The sequence below is a fragment of the Rhinopithecus bieti genome, unplaced genomic scaffold (genome assembly GCF_001698545.2).
Source record: "Rhinopithecus bieti isolate Rb0 unplaced genomic scaffold, ASM169854v2 scaffold_1348, whole genome shotgun sequence".
NCBI lineage: Eukaryota > Metazoa > Chordata > Mammalia > Primates > Cercopithecidae > Rhinopithecus > Rhinopithecus bieti.
Genome location: NW_016803373.1, coordinates 91,018 through 118,600, shown reverse-complemented (window position 1 = coordinate 118,600; position 27,583 = coordinate 91,018). Strand labels below are relative to the sequence as shown.

At 41.7% G+C, this 27,583-nt stretch overlaps 1 protein-coding gene across 3 annotated transcripts in view; it reads right to left on the bottom strand.

Moving 5' to 3' along the window:
- The window catches only part of CUNH1orf226 (chromosome unknown C1orf226 homolog), a 97,295-nt gene extending 69,992 nt beyond the window's left edge, over positions 1-27,303 (bottom strand). The window contains exons 1-2 of one of the 3 annotated variants that reach the window (XM_017881543.1): positions 27,211-27,303; positions 15,780-15,853 (exon numbers count right to left, since the gene is read on the bottom strand). In XM_017881543.1, the coding sequence (XP_017737032.1) occupies positions 15,780-15,853; positions 27,211-27,258 (122 nt within the window). In that variant the 5' untranslated portion in view covers positions 27,259-27,303. Of the gene's footprint in view, positions 1-3,556; positions 3,793-15,779; positions 15,854-27,210 lie in introns of those variants that run through there. The other 2 variants (XM_017881548.1, XM_017881557.1) reach the window with 2 other exon arrangements.
- Between the last annotated feature and the right edge of the window lie 280 nt (positions 27,304-27,583).

Below are 27,583 nucleotides of genomic sequence, written 5' to 3'. Positions count from 1 at the left end.
AGAAGAAGAAGAAGAAGAAGAAGAAGAAGAAGAAGAAGAAGAAGAAGAAGAAGAGAAAAGAAGAAGAAGAAAAGAAGAAGAAGAAGAAGAAGAAGAGGAGGAGGAGGAGGAGGAAGGAGGAGGAAGGAGGAGGAGGAGGAGAAGAAGAAGAAAGGGGATTCATTGAGAAAATCCCATTAACAGTACCCATTTAAATGAAGGACATAATAGGAGTAGTCAGAAAAAAAAAATACTGAGCAGAAAAAGACCAAGAGATCTGAGGAGGAACAAGAGAAAACCATCGTGGAAGCTGAGGGAAGAGACAGTCTCCCAAAGGATGGAAAGACCCACAGCATTGAGTGCTTCACAGAGACTAAATAAGATGTAGACAGAAAGCAAGCCAGGGATTCTGCAACCAAGACATCCCTGATGGCCTTAGCAAGAGCAGTCTCAGTAGGGTAGCTCAGGAAGCCCGATTAAAATGAGCTGAAAAGTGAATGGGAGTTTTGGAAATATAGATAGCAAATGCGGTTTCTCCAAAGAGTCTGGCAGTGGAAGGGCAAGACAGGATGGTGGGTTTGAGGGGCATCTTTTCTTTATAGGATGGCAAAACCTAATCCTATTTGTAGGCTGGAAAATAAGGGACAAAACAGAAATAGCCTCTAGGGAAAACGATGGCTCAAGACATAGAGACAGCAGAAGGCAGGGTGCAAGTAGAGGAGCTTGCCTGGGGTCTGAGAAGGCACCGACTATGAACCTGCCACTAAGGTGGGGGCCAGTCCTACTCCTGGCTTGTATCCCTCTCCCTTTCTTAGGCGGAATTTGGTGGCCTTTCTGAAGTAGCTAAGCCTTTTCCTGTGAGAGAGCTAATGCCATTTTGATGTGGAAGTAGGAGTCGGGCTGGTTAAGGCAAGAGGTCAGTTTAACTTTTAGTAAAGTGTCCTGATAAAAAGCAAGGGCTGTTGTAACTGCCCCAGACCTGCATTTCACCCACCTGCTACTGACTTCCCTTTCTCATAGGAAGGAACCGAAACGTGACATGGATCAAAAGGACAGTACATGAAATCAAAGTTATGCTACTGTTATTTTCTTAGAGAGGAGATTCATATGAATTCCTCCTGCCTCTCAGGACCTGAGTGACGGGACTCATGTAGATATACGAGGGCTGGAAGGGTGGTGAGGCCTGGCCAGGGATACTACATGCTCTCTTGGGATCTGTTTATGAGTCTTCCAGTCTCTCTTTTACATTTAGCTTGTCAAATTCCCCTTCATCAGCTGAGGCGTTTGACAGGCTAAATTGTTTCCCTTGGGCTTTGTCCTTCTCATGAGTGAACAAAGGCAATCAGGAGAAATTTAGGTTTAACTCTTTTACTAAGAAAATTCTTCTTACATACACATACACATACGAAAAAATTTGGTGTGTGTATGTGCACGTGTGTATACGCATGTGTATATACATATATCTCTCTATATATTTTTAACAGTGTTTGAGTCTGAGGACACACCACTGGCCTAGAGCCTGGATGGCTGCTCCGACTCTGCAAGGAAATGCACCTGCACTACCTCACCTCCCCCAGCAGTCAGGACCATCTCCAACAATTAATTATGTGTTGACGGGAGACACTGAGCAACAATGAGCTCATGTGCAGATCTCATCTGTCAGGTGCTGCCATTCGGAGGTTCTTCTTGCTCACCCCCTCCAAAAAAACCTTTATTGGAGCAATTAATAAAAACAAGATGAACACATTTACCCTTTATGATGCCTTCATTTCTCCCACCCAATCCCTGATCATTATGAATTATCAGTAAAAACTGCAACAAGTGAGACAAGAGATGAGGTCAAAGACCAAGATAATCCACAAAAAAACATAATCAGACCCTAAATCAAAGAGCTAACTGCACAGCAGTAGCTGGACAGGACTGGCATCCTCGGCCAACCGGAGGAAGGAGGGTGTGCATTTTCAAAGGCAGCCTTGCTTAGTGGTTAAACCCACAACATCAAGAGGTGCTGGGCTCCCTTCCTGAGCAAAGCTGAACAAGGTCACTTGACTTCTTGTTTCTCAGTGTTCTTAACTGTGATGCTGTCTTTTTAGTATTATTTGTGTGCTGCTTATTATCTTCTATTAGAATATATGTTCTGATGTTCTAATGTTAACATTTTTGTCACTGTTCCCAAATACCTTCACATATGGGCTCTGTTCAGTGCTCAACACATGTCTATAGGTGGGTCGGTTCATTCATTCATTCATTCATTCATTCATTCATCCATCCACTCAGTCCCAGATAAAAGTCTACAGAATGAGTGTAATTAATTTCTGGGAATTGTGCAAAAGCTTAAGAAGTCAATTACATTGAATATATATGTATTGAGCCCTATTGTGTGTGAGACAAGCGGTTAAGGAGACCCAAAGTTAGACAAGATATAGTTCCTACTAAAAACTGTGACAGATAAACTACAATAAAAGGATAAACTTAAGGTCTGTATAACACCTTAGGGTCCAAAGGACAAACCTTAATTAGATCCCCACTGTGGGGGTGGGGATGAAATCAGGAAAGAATTCCTGGTGAATGTGTTATTTAAAATAAACGTTGAAAGATTAATAAGAATTTGACAGGCAGAAATGTTAAGCCAAATACAGAGGACTCCTCAGTTAATCATGGTTTGATCATGGCGACTGCCAGCAACAGGGAAAGGCTGTAACTCCTCAAGAGCCAGGTCTCAGGGTCTCCTGATAAATGATGTGGAGACTTGCAGACAACCCAGCTTTTTCCACTCCATCTTTTCCAAATTCTGTGCTTAACCTTCTGGACCTCGGAGTCATCCTCACCTCTCCAGTCTGAGGTCTGCCACCAGACAGGAAGCCGAGGCTCACAGTCTGATTGTGCTCTCAGAGGTGTGACACCACCATCCTTCCTCCCAACTGTGCCAGGACACAAGATGGAAGCCACAGAAAGCTTACCCAGCCAGGCCAGAGGACAGGGCACTATAGCAGTGTCTAGAGAGGTGTTTAGTGCCAAATGCTCAAGTTGTGGAGTAAGCTACAACATTGTCCTACTACAACCCCAGAGGTTCTCTCTTAATATTAAAGGTTTTGTCAGGCAGGGGCTACAGCTCCAAGTCAAGACCAATCTTTATTTACCTTTGGGGTTAGGGTTGGTCATACAATGGTCCTTTACCCTGGGCCATCACATGGTCCTTACATGTCAGTGTAAAACCCAGGCCCTAGGCCAACATTCCCATCATCCCTGTGATTCCAAGGACATTGAGGGTAACATAAAGGCCCCTCCTATGTGAATCCTCTTCCCTTTAATAATGTGAAGCTCACCAACATGAGATTGGTTTGTATTGAATAATAAGACTCCTCTAACAAAATGCAAATGCCTTTTGGGCTGGTAAATAAAATTTTTTAAGCATTCAAACATTAAATCATTAATAAAGTTAATGAAAAATAAAGTTTGTTTTTTCTCCTCTTACTCTTACATGAGCAGTAGAAGAGCCAATGATAAACCTTCCCAGTTTTAGATGCAAATATTCAAAGATGATGTACAATACTTATTGGCAAAAAAGGAGTCTTACCTTGGAATTCATAAACATGCAGGAGTCTGGGGTCCATGAATTCTCCTAAAATTCAAAACTTTGCCAGAATGATTTTTTTTCTATGGAGAAAATACTTTTCAGCAGATTCTCAAAGGTATTTGTATCCCAGAAAAGGTCAAGACCATCTGATGGACTTCCAGGCCAGTGCTGATTTGGTAGCAAGGAGAGAAGTCAAGGACAGAAGTGTTTGTTTTATTTTGCACTCACTTTCCCTTCTGCGATTCTTCAATGCTTTGCACAAATTCTAAATGGATTCCCTTTACACATTTAAGAATAAAATGAAGCACAGAGTAATGAAATTTGACACCAGCCAATCATTTTGTAGTAGAACTGTGACCAGCCTGTTTTCCTGCTCCCCTGTTACTTTCCCCACAGGGTAATTCCCTCCCTGGTAGACAGTATTTAATTTTGTGAAGTTTTCTAAAGGTGGCCTAATTTAATTTTCCATCATTAGTGTAAAAGATGCCCTCTAGGGCCAGGCCCAGAGAGGCGGATCTAGAAGTTTAATTTTGATTGCTCTGGTAGCTATTTTCAGTTTCCTGCTGTGCAGGTCTATGGGCTCTCTCATGAGCTCCCTGCCCTGGGGGCTGTGATAACCCTTCCCAGTTTTAGATACAAAAGGGCTGTGCAAGGGTAGAAGACAAGGCCACCAAGAGGATAACCCAGCTTAGCAGCCTTTTTGAGATGAACATTTTAGTGCAGCAAACAAGCAAATCAAGGCTTCCCCAGCTTTGTCATGCAGTATGTATTTACTGAGCACCTACTATACACTAAGAATCCTTGTAGGCACTTGGGATGCAACAGTAAAACATGCATGGTCCCCACCTTCATGGAGTTCATGCTAAGAGTAACCATGACACAAATTTCCATTTTTCAGGATGACTGGATTTAAAATCAAGTGGGAGGCCAGCAGAGGCAGAAAGCCCTCAGAAAGGGCAAAGGTAAAAGCACTGAAGCTTCAACCTGAGATCACTGGGGCCTCCTCTCCCTTCCTCATTTACTCTATATTCAGACACCACTAGTCTGAATGGTCCATGCTTAAAACAGCCCACAGGTTAACTTCTTTCTTTGCATTTCTGCTGCTGTCACCCAGTTTGGCCAGACCCAGATACTCTTCCCATTACACTCAGATCCCCAAGCAATCTCTCTTCAGTGCATCTCAATGACAGGAGTTTCTTTCCATTTGGGATGAGTTGCATTCCAAGCCAGACTGGTTTTCCTAAACTATCACTTTCACTTTGGAACTTTCAGAGCCAAAGTCATCATGGGAAGACTGCAAGTACAGATGTGGGAGGAAGCTCTTGATATATTACTGAGAGAAAAACAGGATAATTTAGAACTAAATGCAGAATATTAGAGTTTGGAAGAATATCTGAGTGTCAATATATTTGCATATGGAGCAGTACTAGGAGGAATAGGTGTTGAAGAAAGAAAACGGACACTTTTCTTTATAAAACACTTCACTACTTTATTTTTAGTAACAGTTACGTATTATTTGGTCATTTTAAAACTTACGCTTTACCTTCCCCTGAACATTTATCTAAAAACCATCATGGAAAGTTTAATAGAAGTCACAGTGAGATCCTTGAGGACATGGGGACACCCTGTTTGTTTTTGCATTCCAAGCGCTTTCTACATAGAGGCATGCAATGACTTTTGAAATGAAGGGGTGAAAGAAAGAAGAAGAGAGAAAAAGAAAGGTCTTGGACACATGTGCTAATATGTACATATGACTTGGAGCCACCATGCCTCCAACGATTTATAAGTCATCAATCCCTTGCTAGAGACTCATCATCCATTGTAGGTATTTACTGAGACTCACTAAGCACAAGGGACTTTTTGCACCTTATAAGGAGGGATAAACACTACAACCCAGAATTTTCCCTTCAGGAAAGGTAAAAAATATATATAAATATGTAGGGTTGAAAGCAAACAAAAGAGAAGGAAGCAAAAAACAGAAATAGGAGAAATGAGAAGTGGTAGATGATACTGCAGGGCAATGCAGAAGAACAGAAGAATGTGCTGGTGTGTTTGGAGGTGTGGGGCATGCAGGGGTAAACATGGAGGGAGCCATTTCTGTGAAGTAAGTGGTAGAAAGCAACAGCAGGCCATGAGGACCTACAAGATGGTGGCCCTGACAAAGACATACCCAGGGCTTTGGAAGAAAGGGAGGGTTAACAGAAGACGGGCTCTTGGGTGGGGTTAGCAGGATTAAAAAAAGGATAGGAGAGAGCTGAACATATTTGTAGAGAGAAAGAGGGTGTCCAGGAAGACAGAGAGACAGAGCATAGTTCACAGCTCAAGGTGCTGAAGAAACAAGCGAAGATGGGTCCAGAAGAGAGAGAGAGAGAGGCAGTGAACAGAAAGACAGTTGGCAGTGACACTAAGAGATTCTAAGGGAGGAGAGGACAGCTGAGGAATCTCAGAGAGGTGTTGGGGGTCACCTATGGAAAGTGAGGGTATACAGGGTTGATAGGTAGAAGGTAAGAAGGGCATTATGATGGGTATTATCATCTACCAGGGTGAATAAGGGATTGCTAAGTAGCCCTGGGAACTAACAGAAGCCAGACAGCATGAATGGTATTTCCTTCTCCTTCTTAGTTCATAAGATTCTCCATGCATAAAATTGGGTAATTCCTACTCATGCATATGTATGAAAAGGCAGTAGCAATGAAAGGTTTTGAAGCTGGAGGAAATAAAAACATCAACTCTACATGAAACATGACTCATGACTAGAGTGATGGACACTGATATCCGCCAGATGGGCTGACCCAGAAATGATATGAGAAGTTAGAAAGAGATCTATAGGCTGCGCTGCCTCCGCATCCCTGATGATCAGTTTTCTCAGTTTAGCAGAGGCTGCTCAAAAACCTTAGGCAATGGGAGGCTGAAGGAAGAGAAAACACTCATCCTTACAGAAACAGTACGGGAAGGGCAGATGTCACTCCATCACTTATAAACCATACAGAGAGCAAAAGAGACATGTATGTATCATAAGCAAAGAACAGGGTACACCTCCTTCTCTGATTTTTTTTATGACCCTTTGTGCCTTGGACCCCTTCCAGAGTCTAACGGGAATGGAGAAAAGGGAATGCATTCCAGGATTTGAGTTGGAGCTTGGGGCATGTGAAGATGTGGAAGAAGGGAAGATATAGAGTAATCTCTGTCTGGGAGGTCTCTGATTTTGGAGGGACAGCATGGACTTTGGAGAGGTATCTTTAAGACTCCTTAAATCTTGGGAGTGTTTTTTGGCTCCACAAAACAATACAGTGACTAAATTATTTTAGCATTTCCCTTATATCATAATTATGATTCTACTTATGTATCCCAGGTCAGGATTGTATATAAGCACATTTTGAAGAAATAATAATGCTTAAAATTACACATACTTTAAAAACCTTCCATCTTTATCCCCATAGGACCTTTTCATCATCCCTTTATAAGGGTATTACTAGCTCCTCTTTTTAAAATATATATTTATTTGATCTCACTGTTAAGTTGTAATTCATCATACCATGGTTCTCCTTTCTTTCACTACCAAGTAACTAAACAGCTGTCCCCACCTCTCTACTGAAACTGCTCTGCAGGAGTCACCACCTCTTCCATCTGATAAATGCAAGTCTTTCTTCCGTCTGTACTCTGAACTACTCATTCTCCTGTAAGGATGGATGCCCTTTTCATTATTTCCAAGTCTTTACAAAAGCTGCTCAGGATTTCTTCTACCTTACTTCCATAATAAAAAGGTATTTAAGGAGTTCTTTCTAAGCTTATTCTTAAAGATAATTCACTGTCTTCTGTCTTACATTTTTTTTGCCATCAAAAAATTGTCTTTGTAGACTACATTTTTCCCCTTCAGCTGTTTTAAAATCTTTGTCTTTAACATTCTGTCATTTCATTACTGAGTCTAGAGTTTAATAACTGATTTCTTGTTTATCTTGCTTGTAGTTCGATGTGGTTTCTGAATCTCACCATACCCATCTTTCCTAAATCTTGCTCATCTTGATCATTCAAACTCTTGATCGTTAACTAAGTGAAATATACTACATGGGTATCCTGATTTCCCAAGAAATTCCAAATATCACAGGATAGCGCTATCAAATCCCCATTTACCTTAAAATGTAGTTTGTCCTGTATTTTCATATATAATTTTTATAACAAAAACAGAACATGCAAGCTTATGAATGAGGCACCTTTAAAGGTGGATAGCACTGAGTACAGAGGGCAAAATGTGTGAGTACAGAGGGCAAAATGGGCAAAAGTGTGAGTGCCAGACAGCTCTCTAACAACACAGCAGCTGTGTGACCATGGGGAGACTGCCCAATATCACTGAAGCTTAATTTCTGTGTTAAGAATGAGAATGATAGATTCTACCATTCTACCACTCAGGGTTGTTGGGATTAACTGAAGTAATGCATGCCAAGTTCTATCTGACCATATTCCTTGAGAGTAGGACTGTGTTCTAGTAACCACCTGTACCAATGTATTGCTACTCAACTCCAAATTTACCTTTCAATACAAGCTCTGTGGTAATAGACGGAATTCCTTTAAGTACATCTCCTGTACAGCAGCATGATGGTAAGATTCCTCTGCAGAATGGAGGAGTAACACTGCAGAATGAAAGGGCTTCTCTTGGTCCGACTGCTACACAGCCCATCAGTGGTGTGGATATGAGGACATCCAGTGGTATGCATGCCCAGAACACATGTCCCTCAGTGAACTCAGCACCAGTCCAGCCTAGTGATCACCTCCCCACAGCCCTCCTAAAGCACACACTAGGTGTTCTGGGCCTCCTGTCTACAGTGATGCTCTAACTCTCTCTGCTAGCCTTCCCCCTGCCACCCAGGTTTGTTTTCCACAGCTATCCTGATGTAGGCATTGCACACTCTATGTCTCTCACCCACAGCCATACCCCAACTCCACCTGTGTGCCCACCCACTGGTGGCAGACCACCTGCACCCAAGACCTGGAGGATTGCTTTCTGTTCTCCCTGCAGTTGGGACCAGCTCTGACATAGGCAATCCAGTGAATTTCTCTACCATCAGTAGCTGTAATCATACCTTCTACATTAATGTCTGAAGGGCATCTTGGGAAGGGATCTACCTTCCAAGTTTGTGCTGCCTTGCGTACTCTCCTCTTTATACTTTGTAGGTACTCTTTTATTATAGTGTAATAGTTCTTTATAATAAATTTCTTCTGTTTAAATCACTGTGTGGTTTCTGTCTCTTAATTGGACCCAGGCTGATATACCAGTGTTTCCCCTAGTGCCTACTACAATGAACAACAAAGCACATTACCTCTCCACGCAACCCTTCTTCCCTTCTCTAGTTAGCCCTAAATAATTTATCTTTGACTTGCTCAAAATCAGAACAGATCAATGTAGAAAGCCAAAGTTAAAATAGACTTCTAATTCTTAATCATGTCATTATTTGGATGTTAACCAATACCATTTCTGGAGACTGGCTGGAACTTCTAATGGAGACTCTGCCTAATTTGATCATTTAAACTCATAACTGGAGAATTACTTCCATTCTGGCTCCTGAAGACTTCAGGTCAGATTAGTTTACTCCCTCTAGTTTTAAAAAGGATTTTTGTTTGTTAGTCTATTCACTCATTTCAAGGAACATAAACAGCCTAGGGACTAATTTAGTCAAACATGTTAATTCCATCAGTGTCCACCAATAAGACTAGGACAGGGGACGCTAAAGCAGGAAAACTGAAACTCAAAAGCACAGTGACTTCTATAACAGTACAAATACTCCAATACTATTTAGTTTATTTTTTTCTAGGTAGCATGCCCTTGAAGCCAGAAAGAGTAGAATAAGCAGTTAAGAAAGAAAAGGAAATCCAAAATGAATAAAAGAGAAAAAAAACAAAGTCTCTATTTTCCAGGCCTACCACTGTTCTATTCAACAGCCTTATCAGTGACTTGGATGAAACTATGAACTATGCTTTTTTCTTTTTTTTTTTTTTTGAGACAAAGTCTCACTCTGTTGCCCAGGCTGGAGTGTAGCCTCTGCCTCCCAGGTTCTCACTCTGTTGCCCAGGCTTGGCTCACTGCAGCCTCTGCCTCCCAGGTTCAAGCAATTCTCTTGACTCAGTCTCCTTAGTAGCTGGAATTAACAGGCACCCGCCACCACACTCAGCTTATTTTTGTATTATTAGTAGAGATGGGGTTTCACCACTTTGACCAGGCTGGTCTTGAACTCCCGACCTCAAGTGATCCACCTGACTTAGCTGCCCAAAGTGCTGAGATTACAGGTGTGAGCCACCACACTGACTGATGAAACTACTCTTATTAAAGCTGCCCTTAGCAAAAAACTCGGAGGGAGAGTTAGCCTATTACTAGAACCTGATGTGGTGGTTTTACACTGAGTCAACTCACCTAGGCTAGAACTATGTGTCTCAGCATTCTCTCTCCTATTTTAGGGTTGCCCATAAGAAAAATTTGTGGGAGATTTGCGAAGTGGAAGTGAAGCAGCAGCTATTATGTGCTGGAGGTCATAACTGGCTAGAGGTGGGAAACAATGGACGTCAAGGTGCCAGGGAGCTGTTTTGTTTTTTTAAAGTTTGTCCTCACTTTCCCCTGTACCTTTATGAGAATCAGCCCGGCTGAACAACAGTGAACTCAGGCCCACTGTCAGAAACTCCACTGCAAACTCAAAGGTGGTAGCCACGAAGAACGAACAGCCTTCCGGAGACTTCTGCTCTGTCCACTTTGCAGTTGTAACCTAGCACATGGATGTGCCTGGCTTCCTGCACATTCTGACTCACAACCCACACCAGGGTTGGTTAGTAATTGCTCTCTGAGTCTTTCCAGACCTTGTACTTCCCAGCTCCTACTGAAATTGTATAGGTCTAAATCCTATAGCAAATTCCTTATTACAGTACACTCACAGTCATCCTGCTTCTCTGATTGAAATCCTGATTCACAAGGATTCAAAAACTGAAGAATAGCCTCAAATCAATTACATTTAATTAAACATTAATATATGTAAAGTTTCATATTTAGGCTAAAAAACAAAGAAACCTATAGAAATAAAGAATGAGTAAAACCTGAATTAAAAGCAATTACTGTTAACATCCCAAGGAGTCTGAACTACAATTCCACTATGACCTAGGATCAAACACAGTTTTCTAAACAAATAAATGACACTGGATCTAATTCATACAACATGAATGTACAACTTCATATTGTGGGGGTAAAAATATGTCTTCCACATTTTACACTGGTAAGACAGAATATCTGGGATATTCTATTAAACTCTAACATTTTAAAGAGGAAATGCTGTTTTATGAAATTAATAAGTCTAGAAAAATACAGTAAGAATGGCTTCAAGAACTTGGGTTAACTTAAAAGAGAAATAAGATCTATATATTTGTGGCTCCAGAGATAAGAGCTAGGATAAATGGAAAACAATTATATATATAAAAAATTTACTTTTGCTTAATGAAGAACACTGTAATAGTGAATCACTTCCTGTGATAAAGAGGTATACTGTAATAAAGGATAAACTGAAAAAAAAAAAAAAGAGAAATTGGTTCAGATGTCCACTATAGTGTTGTTAACTTCTTAAGATACCATGATGTTAGAGGTGACCGAGGCTAAGAGAAGGGGGTGATGGGAAGTTACTGCTTAATGGGCATGGAGTTTCTGTTTGGAGTGATAAAAAAGTTTTGGAAACAGATAGTGGCGATGGGTGCATAGGACTATCAATGTAATTAATGCCACTGATTTGTACACTTAAAAAATGGTTAAAATGGCAAAATTTATGTTACATATATTTATTTCACCACAATTAAAAAATACATGATTCTGTTATTCTATGTGAATAATGCAAAAGATTTAAATAAAAATTTTGACTTAATAAAAAATAAAAAATTCATTCGTCTAAAGTGAACACTTCAGTAAGCCAGTGTTTCATGAAGCCATAAACAATTATATGTATTCTTCAGCAGAGCTAGTGAATCAAACCAGAGTGGTCCCTTAAGGGCAGAAAAATAACTGCACCCATGAAAAGCTCGTTTGTAAATGTTACCATATTATCATGATAATAAATATCCTTGTTCATGATAAAATGGATCACACCTATTTTAGAAAAAAGTCCTCATACACACACACACACACACAGATACAAAAATTCACATGTACACAGACCAAAACATCACGATTTAATATATTTTAAAAAGTACCCAGGACACTGAAAACACAGTGGCTAAAGTTTATTTCTTTGTTTTTAAACACAAGTTGCTAAATTTGATAGACTAGAAAGATATCCACAAGACTATCAACAATCAGAGAGCCTACTGTGTGAGTTTTGAGGCCAAATAAAATTCATTTAACATTTAAAATGTATTTGGTTTTCCCCGTCCCCCCTAATATTTCTTCTTAAAAGTGAATGGATGGGAAAAGACATATTATACTAACACTAATTGAATAAAAACTTCTTTTTTAAAAAAGAAAAAAAGACTATTACTACCTGATTTCAAGAATTATTAAACTATGGTAATCAAGACAGCGTGGTACTAGTGTCAAGACAGACAATTAGACAAATAGAACAGAATAAAGAGTCCAGAAATAAACTTCACAGATATGGATAACTGATGTTTAGTAAAGGCACTATAGTGAAGAAAGAACAGTCTTTTCAACAAATAGGGCTAGAACAACTGGACATCCATTTGCAGAGAGGGAGGTAAAGAGAGAGGAACAGGGAGAAGGAAGAAGAGAAGGAAGAGGGGGAGGAGGAGAAGGAGAACTTTAATCCATTCCTCACACCATATAAAAAATTGAATCAAATTGGATCATACACATAAACATAAAACCTAAATTTAAACTTCATGCTTTAGAAGAGAACAGAAAAATCTTTATGACCTTGAGTTACATACAGATTTCTTAGCTATGACACCAAAAGCACAATCAATAAAATTTTAAAAATTGACAAACCAGACTCCATCAAAATTTAAAACTTTTCCCCTTTAAAAAAAACAACAAAAAAAAAAAAAAAAAAAAAAAAAAAAAAGACAAGCCAGACTTGGAGGAAATGTTTGTAAACCATATATTTGATAAAAGTATTATATCCATAATTTATAAAGAACTTTCAGGATTATGAAAACAAAATGGGCTAAAGATTTGAACAGATGCTTAAAAAATATATATACAAATGCCATGTAAGATCAAGAGAAGGCTGATTGCAGTGGCTCATGTCTATAATTCCAGGACTATGGGAGGTTGAGGTGGAAGGTTCACTTGAGCTCAACAGTTCAAGACCAGCCTGGGCAACATAGTGAGACCCTGTCTCTACAAAAAATTTAAAAATTAGCTGGGTGTGATGGTACACATCTGTAGTCCCAGCTACTCAGAAGGCTGAGGTGAGGGAATTGCTTGAGCCCAGAAGGTTGAGGCTGCAGTGAGCTGTGATTACATCACTGGTACTCTAGCTTGGGTGACAGAGTAAGACCCTGTCTCAAAACAAACAAAACGATGGTATTTAATATTAGTCATTAGGAAAATGTAAATTAAAACCACAATGAGATATTAATAAACACATATTGGAAGGGCTAAAATTAAAAGGACTGACAATTCTGGATGTTGGCAGATACGAAGGAATTGGGACTCTTGTACATCACCGGTGGTATCCCTTTAGAAAGCAATCTGGCAATTTCTTTAAAAGTTAAATGTATACCTACCATATGACACAGCCATTCTGTTCCTGGGTATTTACCCAAGAAAAATAAAAGCGTATGTCCACGCAAAGACTTGAACATAATGAACAACTGTTCATTACACGAACATTCATAGATGCTTTAATAGTAATAACCCCAAACCGGAAGCCATCAAAATGTCCATGAACACATGAATGGCTAGGCAAGCTGTGATATACCTATAAAACAGATCACTGTTCCGTAATAACAAGGGATGAACTGCTGATACATGCAATGACAAAGAATGAATCTCAAAATAAATTATGCTGAGTGGAAGAAGCCAGCTCCTCCCAAAAAAGAGGATATACTGTTGATTCTATTTATACAAAATTCTAGAAAAAGCAAACTCATCAATAACAGAAAGGAGATCAGTGGTAGCTTGGGAATGTGGGGACTGAGATTGGGGATGAAATGGGAGAGAAATGAGGAGGGAAGGGTTACAAAAAAGCACAAGGAAACTTTTGAGGTGATAGATATGTTCACCATCTTGACTGAGAGTTATTCACCAAATTATTCAACTTTAAATATGTTTGATTTTTGCATGCCAATTATACCTCAATGAAGCTGTTAAAAATAAGCAAAGTCAGCAGCTTACTTGGGATACGTGAAAACTTTGGGGAAAGTCCTTTCTTTCAACCAGCAAAAGGCAGAACTCAGACTCATGATCAGCATCCATAAGGAGGTCACTTTTTTCCATATATGGTGCCAGCATTAAAAAAATAAAGTCAAGAAACTCTTCCTTTTACAAAATGCATATCAGAGAGGCCTGTCCATTCACATTCTTCAAGGCAGCTTCTGATGTAATCTGTTTCTTAAAGCCTTTTCTCATCACTCAAGTAGAAGGTAATTGTTCCCTTCGGTGAATCACCATAACACTTAATTTTCAGATATTAATTCAATGCCTTAATCCATTCACCCATTGCACATATATTAAGTGTTTCATTTGGGCCAGACACAGGTGTGGCGCTAGATATACAAAAGTGAGCAGAAGGGCATAGATTTTTCCCTCAAGAACCTAACAGGCTAGTGGCAAAAAACTGACATCTGTTTTTTAAGAAAGTAACAGAAACACTCTAACAACTATTTCAAAAAACATTAAACAGTACTACAGGAACACAGAGGGAGAAATTCATTTTGTCAGACATACTATCTTATACCTCAGTGACTTGTCCATTTCCCACTAGTCTAAAACTCCCTGAGAACAAGGGACTGCAACTCATTTAGTTTAGTAATCTATGAAATTACCTAGCACAGTACCTGGCATGAGTATTTCACACCTGCACATTGTTTGGAGGAATGGACATTCCATTTCACAAGCATCTGCTCTTTAAAAGGCAGGGCCACCAGGCTGCCAACTTCATACGTTGAGTTCCAACACTTATCCACTTTGTCAACAAAAGCATGGCAATAATATGAAAGCAGACAAAATCAAAACCTAAATCTAGGTCCCCAAATTCCTAAAGAAATGGCCATTCTCCCAATAAGGAAAACAGGAAGGAGGTGGGGCTTGGTCTGCAGAGATCCGGGACACAAGAATGACACCCATGACTCGAGCTCCTGCCATGGTTCCTGGGAGAGCCTGGCTTTCTATATGTTCTTGCTATACAATATTCTTCTGCCCAGGACAATACACATGGCTGGCAGACATCTAATCTCTAGAGGAATCACACCAGTCTCCTTGTAAAAGCAATTTCTGGGTGTGTCTCAGTTCGGTCTACTATAATAAAATACCAGAAACTGGCTGGCTTATAAATAACAGTTTATTTTTCACAGTCCTGGAGGCTGGGGAGTTTAAGATTAAGGTGCTGGCAGACTTGGCATCTAGTGAGGGCCCGCCTTCTAGCTGTGTCTTCCCATAGGGGAAGGACATCACCATGGGGTTAGCTAGTTTTCTGGGGCCTCTTTTTATAATGTAAGGTCACTAATCCCAAACATAAGGGCCCCACCTTCATGACTTAATCACCTCCAAAGGTCTGAACTCCTAATTCCATCTATCTTGGGGGTTAGGATTTCAACATACAAATTTTGGGGATACAAAAGCATTCAGACCTGGAGATACATTTGTGACTTTCAATTTCCTGCATGATCACAAAGCTCTTATTACTATGCTCAATTTCTGAAGGGGCAGAGAGGTGGAAGAGATAACTGTGGGAAATTGTTAGCATAGGGCGATGGAATAACCCAGTTTTCTTATTTCGATCAATATATATGCAATTTTAGAATTTCAGTTAGGACAACACTAGCACAAATTTAAAATGTCTCCAATTACAACCGAGAGGTTTAAATTAAACATCAAGCAGAAATACTCCATAGCTTCCTTAATGCAATCAAGCATGACCAGAATGATAAGGCAGATTTACTTCTTGTACTCACATCTAATGGAAGCAACAGGTCTCAGGAGGGAAAAGCACAGAAGTTTATTTAAATTTGCCTGGATCCACCAGCCTGACAGGGTTGGCTGTAGGAGAGGGCAGGGGGACTCTGGGGCTCAGTGATATCTTACCTGTAGATGGGGTCCTGCATCACCAGCATCTTGCTCTCATCCCATGTCCATTCCTTTTTCTGCAATAAAAGAAGCTGTAAATGAATAAGTTAGGCTTGTCCTCAGTTACAGAACCAGGGCACACACTGAGCTATCCATACTTATGCAAACACATGCATTTTGCTCCTGACCTGACTTTTTCCCTCTAAGAGGCCTGGAGTTGATTGCTCCAAAAGGATGAGTAGAAAATGTCAAGTGTTTAGTCTGATCAGTTTCCTCCAAGCACTTTAGGAGAATGTCTCTCCAGAGCTCAGAGGGTAGGCAGAAGCCAAGAAGGCCTCAAGGAATACAGAGGGTGAAGTGGTGGTGTAGTGTGGAGCTCTAGATAAGCCAGGTAGGTTAATTGGTACATTTGCAGAGTGACCGCCAAGAGGCTATTCATTCTGGCTGTAAACCTAACTTAAGGTGAACACAAAAGAGACCCTCTAGGCTGGGGATGAGGAGTTGGAGGAAAGTTGCAGTGCTTGCTGAGGTGAGAAGCACCCCATTGTCGGGGGACATTAGGGTCAGTGGCCAACGACACCCCCACAGGTCCAACCTCCAGGTGCAGAGACAGAGAATCCTGCTCTACCTTCATCGGCCTTTGTCAGAGAGACTTTGCCGTCCAGGGAAATTAGGAAAGAACACATTCGTTTATGAAAGAAGGACTCAAGAAGGGTGAAAGGGCAAAGGGTATACAGTGGATTAATTGAATGCTTTTAGCTATATGGATTTCTCAGAGATAATGCACAGGGTGGCCACTCTCTAAACATACTGGGCTTTGGAGGTTGTTAGGCCCCCACCTGGGACTAGTGGAGATCATGTCCAGGCTCTTACAGTGACATTAGGAAGAAGTATTGTCAGCAGCTTTACCCAAACACCATAAGTGCACGCGTGCGTGCACACACACACACACACACATTTAATTCCTGCTTTTGATTTTGATTCAATACCAATACAATCCATAGAGGTGGATTTTAGACTGGTTTAAAAACATCCAATATCAAACACTGTTTTACAGACAACAAAACTTCAATTATAGCCAAAAACTAAATATTTTTTTAAAAGATACCTTCCTATAATTGCTACTGACTACCCTATAAAATTTTAATATATGAACTACCTATTTGGAGCAACACAGGAGACTAATCTCTTTTCTAAGCAAGAACCCCTTCAAATACATAAACACGGCAAGTCCAGAACATCTTTATACTAAATAATCCCAGGTTTTGTAAACATCCCTCACTAGACAAGTTTTCCAGACTACCTGCTACCATAGTGAATTTTCTTTGTATGTATTCTACTTAACAGTGATCCCCCCAAAACCTGGTAAAATGAACTGGATCCCTGATCAGCATGGTATAGAGACACAGCCTTTTAATGTTCCAGCCATGACACTCCTCCTAACCCAGCAGATTGGTTTATAGCACTTTTTTTAATGACCTCATAATGAGCACACATTAGGCTGGTTTCCAACTGATGCACTGAAATTTTTCAGAGTTAAAGCCCAAATACCTGCATGCATATTGTAAACATCCAATATCATTGTTCTCCATAGTAATCCTTCAAACAGCAAAATATAATAATAAGCTTAAAAGATGGTTTGATCTCAGGGCAAAATCTTTACAACATAAATATTAAATTAAGTCACATCTCTAGCCATGACCACATATTCTACCTGCACTTTTAATTCAATGCAGTTAGCAATGTGTATGAAGCTGTGGAGTCCATCTATTGAGTCTATTTTAGCTATTGTATTTTTCAGTTCTAATATCTCTATTTAGTTGTTTCTTTTCTTTGCTGAGACACTACTTTTCATTTTTTAAAAAAGTTTTTATAGCTGCTCATGGAAGCATTTTTGTGCTCAAAATCTTTGTCAGATAATTCTAACATCTCTGTTATCTTGGTGTTAGCACCAATTGATTGTCTTTTCTTCATAGAAATTGAGATTTTCCTCATTCCTGGTAAAGTGAGTGATTTTCAATTGAAGCCTAGACATTTTGAGTATTGTAAGACTCTAGATGTTATTTAAACTTTCTGTATTCACTGTCTTACTGTGATACTAAACAGGGGAAGGAGTAGGATGCCACCTTATTACCCCCAGAAGGGAGTTAAGGCTGGGTCCCCACTCAGCCTCTGCTGATACACAGGGGAAGCAAGCTCCTCATTACTGCTGGGTGTGGGCTGGAGTTTTAGGTCCCCACTGGGCTTCCAATTAGGGGTAGGGGTGCCTTGGAGTTCCCACATGGCATCCACTGACAACATACACAGTCAGTGGCTTCATGACTGCAGGTCAGTGGTAGAAGTGTAGCTTCTCCACAGACACCACACGGGAAACGGTAGCGAGAAGGGTGGTGTGGGACACTCGTTACCAGCTGGCAGGGAAGAAGGGCGTGGCCCCCTTCTCAGCCTTTGGTGGCACCACTGGAGGGGGTGTTGGGGCACCTCATTACAGCCCAACAAGGGTGGACAAGCCTGGGCTCCGGCTTAGTCACAGGGGCCTGGGTGGCGGTTAGGCTGGTCTTCCGTGGATTGTTTGGCTGAAAGAGAGTGGTTATTGTGGATACTCTTCTGCCTTGTTGTGCTGCCCCTTTTCTCCTCTTTGGCTGGAGAGAGCAGGCTTTTGTTGGGGCTTTTATGCCTGTTCCTACTGGCATGTGTGAGTTGCCAGCTTCTTTAGCTCTGCATCTGGGATGTATGAGGTGAAAGAAACCCAGGGAATTCACAACTATACAGTTTGTGGGTCCCTAGGTTCCTAGCCAGGCTGCCCTCTCTCCACCTCTCAGAACCTTTGGATGCTGATTTTATACATAACGTCTAGGGTTTTCAGCTGTACTTAGCAGGAGGAATAGTGTAAAGTGCATCTACTTGGTCTTCCCAGAAGTAAAAGTCTGGTTCCTATATCTATCATGTTTTTTTTGTTTGTTTTGTTTTTTGTGTGTGTGTGTGTTTTTTTTTTTTTTTTTTTAAACTACAGTTGCCTTGGCTCCACCTCTTGAAAGACGTGAATACAGTGGGTCAGAGGTAAGGCCCGATAATCTGTAGCTTTAACAAACATTTCAAGTGGTGCTGATGTGACCCTAGGGTTGAGAGCCACTGCTACACACCAAAGAAAGACTGGACTGAAATCCTCAGCAACAGTAATGCAAATACTGTTGGAGCTTGTTTTATCACACACTCCTCTGGAGTCTCAGGCCTGGCACAAGGAGCTCCCCTGACATTTCAGAGAGTCAACTGACCACAGTCCCACTGTCTCAGGCCAGGGCCCACCTCAGTGTCTGAGGTGGTCTGAATGAGGGTAGTTTGGTTTATGCTGCACACGTCTGAGGAAGCCAACTGTGCTAACCTGGCCATGACTGTCTAGGGTTGGGATCCCCACCTGACTGACCATGGGGAGCCAGCAAGGGGCTGGCATTAAACCACTCAATCATCGAGCTCTACAGTAAAAAGACCCAACTCCACCCAATCGATTCCTCTCTCTGGGGAATATCAAATCCTAAGTGGAGTCTAGGCTGAGCCCCATAACGGTGAACAGTTTTTGTGACCGGTGACTCTATTTCCACTCACACTGGCGGCAACACTGAGGGAGAGGATGCGTCGGGCGCCAGCTCATGTTTCCTCCAAGCCTTGCAATGCGCCTCCATTATCAAAGCTAACCCGGGCAAGCCTCTTCTCGGCAATTCTATAGAACGTAACTAAGACATTCATTAAAAGGAAAGAATAATGAGGCAAAATAATACAGAACAACTATTTTCTTTCTCTGGCAGATGTGAATAGGAGGACAGAGAAGCCAGGTTCCCAGGGCCCCTTGGGTTAATTTAATAAGAATGAACATTGGCATGGTCTACAAAAGCCAAAACATACTTTACTTTTAAAAGAGGTCCCAGCACCCATATAGAATGTCCTGAAGAAGGGGAAAACCAAAAAGATCTTTTCACCAACCTACTTATTTTCATTTTCTGAAGATCTCATTAAAATCTAGTCCTGTCACTTTACAGACCTTCATCTTTGGATGAAAAATATTAAATCTATGAGGAGATCAGGAAATTATCAAGATAACTCAATGCGTTTGGGGAGTAGCAGGGACTCACCAGTGTTTTGGTTATTCAAGAAACTAATGCAAATACTGTTGGAGCTTTGTTTGTTTTTGAGACGGAGTCTCGCTCTGTGGCCAGGCTGGAGTGCAGTGGCATAATCTTGGCTCACTGCAACCTCTGCCTCCCGGGTTCAAGCGATTCTCCTGCCTCCGTCTCCCAAGTAGCTGGGACTACAGGCACGCATCACCATGCCCAGCTAATTTTTGTATATTTAGTAGAGATGGGGTTTCACCATGTTGGTCAGGCTGGTCTTGAACTCCTAAGCTCAGGTGATCCGCCTGCTTCGGCCTCCCAAAGTGCTGGTATTACAGGCATGAGCCACCGCACCCGGCCACTGTTGGAGCTTTTTAACCCAGTCTCCTCAAGGCCTGCATGATTGTCTAAGAACTTTAGAACTAAAGGGTCTCCACCCCTCCCCCACTGTACCTCTTTCAAATAATACCCTGAGGAGTGTAGTCACTCAAGCAAGGTGTCACCCCTTGTTAGTAGCCCAGCCGAGAGTAAAAACAAATTCTCCTGATGTTTGGACTAGTGCTGACTCCACTACTCTGGCACAATTCATAGGCAATGCAATATAATGAGTGGCTTAACTTAGAGGGAGGCCCCGCTTCACATATCTCACGTGACTTTACGATTGTCACCAATATCTTAATTCAAGAACAATTTGATTCTTCCTTTCTCTTGGTCTGAAATTGTGTCTCTTATTGCCTCTATTTTGCAAGTATTTCAAAGAAAAAAACAAAACAACACAAACAAACCAGCCCCTCCTCACTTCTCTATATGGAAATACTCTTCTAAGGAAAACAATTAGAAAAAAAAAAATCTGAAATGAGAAGAGACCTTATCGGGGAGTCATAATCAAAGGCCTGGTTTCAAAAATAGATAGGACAGAGATTCATTACTGAACAATAACTGCAGCCAAAACTCAGTTTAAACTGTCTTTGAAAGTCTTTTTTTTTTTTCTTTTTTTTTTTTAAAAAAAAAAAAATGCTTGAAAATAAAGACTTGGAGTCTTGGTAGCTATGTGAGGGAAATTTTCAGTTTTGCTACTGTGGTCCGGGATCAGCTGTGGTCTCCATGATATGCCAGGAAATGAGGACATTTTCAGTTCAGATGGCAATGGAAGGAAAGAGGAGGAGAAAGAGAGGAGGAAAGGAGGGGATACACACCTCTAAAGCTGTCAGCACCTCTCTGAGCGCCTTCTGGGGAAAGGGGGACCTTCACAGGCTTATTTACTGCAAACAGCCCAAGGGAGCCGCAGGACTGGGCACCAACAGGGCTGGTCTTCAGCCTCCTTCCACCAAGAGTGCAGGCTCAGGCAGGGCTCCCACCGGAGCAGGAGTACTAACAGCAGCAGCAGCAGCAGCAGTGATGAGGCCAATATGCTAAGTGCTCAAGGAGACAAAGATTGGCCTCTTCACTCACTCCAGAAATAAAGTAAATGGAGATAAAATTATGAGTGGGGAGGGAGTGCCTGGTGGAGCAGATTAATTAGTCCTAGGGGCAACTGCCTGGCATTCTGCCACGCCCCAACTCTGTATGTGGATATGTGTAACTCCTTTCTCTTATTCCTGTGCCCTCCATACCTGCCAAGGACATTCATGGTACTGCTGAGCCTTTTAGGAGATCTCTAAACTAGAGTTTATTAACCTGTCTCTCTTTCTGTGCCATCTCCTCCCTTCCCCTCTTCTCTTTGTTTATGAATTCCTTACTCCAGGGTATTTTTAAAAGTCATTGAGATAGAGGGAGCAGCTTAACTTGAAGGAAGGCTCAACTTCATATCTTGGTTAGTAAACATTTTCTGGAGTGACAAAGGAAGGTGTGATCATAGAGTGTACACCACAGACCTCCAGTCACAGGGAGGTGCACCTAAGGGCCCCAGCTGCTGTACTCTGAAATTCATTATCATGTTGGTTCAGGAGCTATGCTTTCCACAGACTGATCCAGCCAGTGACTGAGAATGGAGGGATAGTAAGGCAGGCCTGTCCCTGGGAGATGTGGGGATCCGGACAGACAACTTTGGCTTCTGGACACCCTGAAACCTTGCCAAGCCTTTCTCAGACCACACTGCAGTCTAAGAGCCTTTTGCTAACCTACCTTCCTTCCTCCCTTCCTCCCTCCCTCCCTCCCTCCCTCCCTCCCTTCCTTGCTTCCTTCCTTCCCTCTCTCTTGCACTCAGGGGCAGGCCTCCCTGCAGCCTGACAGCTCTCCCAGCCTTTCTCAGATGCTTCCCCATTTTCTCCCAAAGGCATTTAACAGTGTCTTGGCATCACCTTCTCAGAGGACCTAGACTAACACAGAAAGTGAGAAGGTGAGATAGCAAAGATATAGGAAAGTCATCTGTATCTGCTTCGTTTTTCATTCTCATAGTTGATATGGGGAAAAAAGTCCTTTCCTCCATTTAGGGAAAGAACTTCTACATAACGCTTTCAGATTACTAAAATTAGTCTCCACCTTAAAGGTGACCACTGAGGCTCAGAGAAGTTGACTTATTTCCCTCCAAGGCCACCCAGTCCAGTGATAAATAAAATCCAACTCTTCTACCTGCAGTCTGCAGGTAGTCTGCAACTCCAAATGATGAAATCAGTCTTTCACTGTCCACTACCAGGAAGTTCTTTGCTTTCCACAGAGGAAAGGGATAAAGGGCTTGCTCTGTATGCTTTTGTAAGACCACTGAATGGGGTAAGCGCAACTTTGATATAGGACCTTCTCTTTCCTTTATCTGCTGAGTGCACATGTCAAGTCCTCCATGAAAATTCACAACCACTTTGCCATTCTAAAAGCTCCTGGCAAGGAATGTTATATGGGAACTGGTTTAGAGGTAGGTCTTCCTGGAACCGTGCCAAGAAGATAAAACAGAGTCAGGAATAATTATCACAGTGGTCCTTTCTCCTTTTGACATGCAGAAATGGATATGGCATCTCTGAAGCCCTTCCTCAGGAATGCTAAAGTAGAGGAGAAATTTGTACTGACATTCATTTCCTATCCCTACTAGAAATTATCAGTAGGCATATCACAAAGCCTGCAAGCTTCACAATTATTCATGCAGCATTATTCAAGCACCTAATAGCAGTGGTGACTTAAAAAAAAATTGCAAAGGCCATATAAATGCAGTTTGACAACTTCTCCATGCTTCTAGATAGAATGGGATTACACTGAAAATAAAGCTATCACTCTCCTTCAGGATATAGGATATAGGAACGTGCATTTCAAAATTGAAGCAGTAATAAATCCTCCCACGATGTGCACAATTCCTAATAGGCCTGTTTTTAAAGTAGCAGAAAATAAAGATGGCCAAGAAATACAATATGGTGGAAAGAAGACTGGATGAAGTTTAGGGCCTAGATTCACACCCTGGATGTCAGTAACTACCTGGGTGTCCTTAGGGACAGTCACTGGACTTCTTTTATCCTCTGTTGCTACATCTAATCAATTAGAGGATCAGGTTAAATCATTTTTTAAGTCTCCTTTACTCCTCTTTGGCTAAATTCTGGTTCTACAATTCTGAGTGCCTCCTTTTCTTAATTTGATCTGACTTCTGTGTTTCCATAGTAACCAGCACTACTGTTTGGGCAGGAACATAGTTTCCCTGTGATGTAATGCACCCATGACAGAGTATAGGTTAGGAGTTAAAGACTCTGGCTTAATTAATTAGGCATTTCCTATAGAGTGGTTATTATCCAAAAGGGTCCAAAAAGATCAGACACATACACAGCAACAGAGCAGTGGAAAGAACCTGCTTGGAATTTAAGTAAGACAAGGTTCGAACCTTGACTTCACCACTGATAGGATCTGAGATTCAGGCAAGTTGCTCAATCTGATTTTGAACAATCATAAGAATGGTATCTACCTAACAGGACAGTTGTAGGATTTGTTAAGTGTAAACATGCATCAAACAAGGCCTGGGCAATAGCAGGTACTCAATATCAGTGTTAGCTATTACTATTAGCTGTTCTCATTATCACCTTAGTGTGTAATTACTTACATCGGTTTGCTCCCTCTGGTCTACTTTTCCAAACAGATGAAATAAGATTTGAGGGAAGACATGGTCCCTGCCCCCTAAAGCTAACAACCTATGGGGGAAAGAGATAAATAACTGCAACGCAATTTTATAAAACCTGTAATAGATCTATGTGTGCATACAGTGACAAAGAATAATTTTGCAGGGAAGAGTTCATATCTAATATCCTTATATAACCTATGCAGATTCTTGAACATGGTAGACACACAATGAATTAATGAAAATGATGGCGCCTTTTTAGAATGTTGCCTTAGGGGATCCCAACAAAGTTATTGGTTCATAAGAGAAACCATATAAAACTGAAGCCTTTTGGGTCCTTTATTAGAAAAATCCCTTGGATGAAGTTCAAGACTAGTCTTTCTTATTCAGGATTCCACTCCCTAGCAAATGGTGCTATAGTGTGATTCCAGTATTATAATAACTAATCATTATATATACATGGAAAAGATAATTACTTGAGCCTAGATGCGAGTTGAAGAACATGTACTGGTTGAGAGACATCAAAATACAGCTAATTATCTTAGTAACTGGGTTTACATCACAAATTCAACCTAAGATTCATAAAGAATTTGAAATTCATGATCTATTGGCATCAGTTCAAGATGACAGCATTTTTAGATATTTGTTATTATAAACAAAAAGATGTTTTTTACATCTCAATGAGAGTTGATTATATCTGGCCACTGCCTACACTAGTATAATGCACCTGAAGATTATAGTCACCTGAACAAATCCTACAATTAATGCTATAGAATTAGCAATTTTTATGGAAGCCTTCCTATATTTGAGAAAGGATCTCATCCTTGTTTTTTTTTCTTTCTTTCTTTTAAACTGGCAGATTGACAGGAAGAAAAAGAGGAAGGACAATATGATAAAGGTAACAAACTAGACTTCATTTGATCCAATTGCTAAGTACTTATTTTTTCATAATTGAATGACATCACTACACACAAATAATATTCAATCATGCAGCTAGCGAACAGCCACAATTACTGAAAACATAATACATATGTCTGGCGGCCAGGCAAGTGCTGGGCTTACAAAGATGGCTCCTGCCCTTAAAAAGTTCACGGGAGGGCAGGGACTCACTGTAAACACAGTTCTCAGCCAGCAAACACATCACCATTCACCAGTTACAAAAAGGCTGGAGAAAGAGGAGGCTGGATGGCTGCCTCAGAGATGTTGGACCTCAGAGGGTCCCCTCCTGCCCTAGAAGATTGGGAAACAACAACATAGTGATCCACTCAGACTCCAGGGGCTGTTTTTTTTTTATTCTTTTGTTTTGTTTTGTTTTGTTTTTGTGGTTTGTTGTTGTTGTTGTTGGTAGTCCAGTAGGTTCTCAAAGACCTAAATACATGCAGGTGACCTATATATACACACAAATACAAAAAGCATGGTTCCAGAGCTGGCACAGAGTATTTGAGCTAGAAAAGCCAAAGTGATCACCTAATTGAACTCTTCACAGTTGAAGCTGAGAGAGGCAAAATAACATGGTTAGAACCACAGGCCAGGAAGGGTAGAGCCAGGACTGAAACCCAGGTCTTCTCAAATGGGCTGAGGGTTCCTCCCAGCTTGTCACACTGACCCAGTGAAAATCAACAAGCTAATTGTGGGAGGAGAGGACTATTCAACGTTTTTACCCACTAGCCTGGCACGAGCACCAACGAATCAGTGGGCAATGTCAGGCTGTACATGGTACCATTGCCTCACGGCTGAACATAGGCTATGGCTGTCTCTACACCTACAGCTACTTGGCAAAGAGCTCTAGTTCTTAACCTAATCATGATGGTGATCAGTGAAATTTGCCAAGTATTCCATTTCCTTGGAGAAAATTGTGCATTTACCCAATAGCATGTCTACTCTCACCTCTCTCAATTCTATAAGCAGAGAGAGAGAGAGAGAGTGTGCATGTATCTGAGTGTGGTGGTAGCATTAAGATACCAGAGAACTGTCACAAGAGAACAAGATGACAAAAAGGCTGATTGCTATTCATGTGCATTCATCTGTCTGAGACGGTGTAAAATGAACCCTGTGATTAAAGGCATTATTCAAATCACAGCCATGGCCCTGAAACGGACACTAAGTGTGGGTGCAGGAAACAAGATGGGTGGCTCCATTTTCCCAAGCCTGGCATCAGAAGAGTTAGATCTAGGAAAGACCTGCTAGACTGTCTCTTTTCTGGGCCAGCAGGAGGGTGAAACCACACTGGAGATTACCCAGGATCTAGTTTCAAAGTGAGTCATGAGGTCCCGTGCACTCCCTCAGGGAGACGCTACTCCAGCCTGGCTTTCATGTGCTTAGTGGAGGCGGGGCAGCTTATCTACAGGTGATACCTCAGTGCACCACTGCCTCATGTGATCCAACCTCAGTTTTCTCACATGCACAGTGGGGAAGCCACCACATATGGTAAAGGTACATGGGAGAGACAGTGAGGTAGGAAACAAGACTGTGCCCTAAGGACAAAACTATGAAGTTGCCTCATGATGGACAACAACAGAGTTGTATGAAGATACCTGAAAGGGACAGAGCAGCCCCCTAGGACAGCAGGTGTTTACATTTAACCTAATCAAAAGAAAACAGGCTGGGCTCAGTGACTAACACCTATAATCCTAGCACTTTGGGAGGCTGAGGTGGGTGGATAGCTGAGGTCAGGGGTTCGAGACCACCTGGCCACCATGGCGAAACCCTGTCTGCTAAAAATATAAAAATTAGCTGGGCGTGGTGGCAGGCGCCAGTAATCACAGCTACCTGGGAGGCTGAGGCAGGAGAATCACTTCAACCCAGGGGCTAGAGGTTGCAGTGAGCTGAGATTGCACCATTTCACTCGAGCCTGGGCAAAAGAGAGAAACTCCATCAAAGGAAGGAAGGGAGGGAGGGAGGGAGGGAGGGAGGAAGAAAGGAAGGAAGGAAGGAAGGAAGGAAAGGAAGGAAGGGAAGGAAGGAAGGAAGGAAGGAAGGAAGGAAGGAAGGAAGGAAGGAAGGAAGGATTGAAAATATTTCCTACCATCAGGACTCAAAGATAAAGGTATGAAAATGGGGAGGGGGTTTGAAGGCATGGATGACAGGAGGTGACTCCCATCACCTGGGGTACCAGGACTGACTGACCCAATTGGTGACTAGGCCTTTGGCCCCGCCTCACCCTGCACTCTGCAGCAGCCTCTCAGCACCGTTGCTGCTCAAAGCAGAAGAGCTTGCCAGATAAGGGAGGGATTCTCTCTGGAGGGGGGCCCGGAAGAAAAAGGCCTACCTCCCCTGCTTTCCTCTTCACCTCAGATTCTGGTTCAGAGTCACTTACCTTTTTCTTCTTCTTCAGAATGACTCTCACTCCATCCACTGAAACCATAATGCTCACTTTCTTCTTCTTGATGTTCTTGGCTTTAAACTCATACTGCAAGAGAGAAGAAAACAAAAAGAAAGTGCAATCTGATGAGATCAGTGCATCTACACAGACTCAGCTAGTCCACGCCTGGAAAAAACATCCCCAGACAGGTGCGGCGAACAGCGCCTGGGGGCAGGGAGCACCTTGGGGGATGTAAAAGCAGGTGGATGTCTGCAGGCAGGGCCCAGGCAATCTCTGGGTTAGAAACGGGACTCTGAATAGTCAATCCACTTCTCAATCATCAGCTAGGGTAGATGGACCTCAACTACCCTCATGAAATGAAAATATA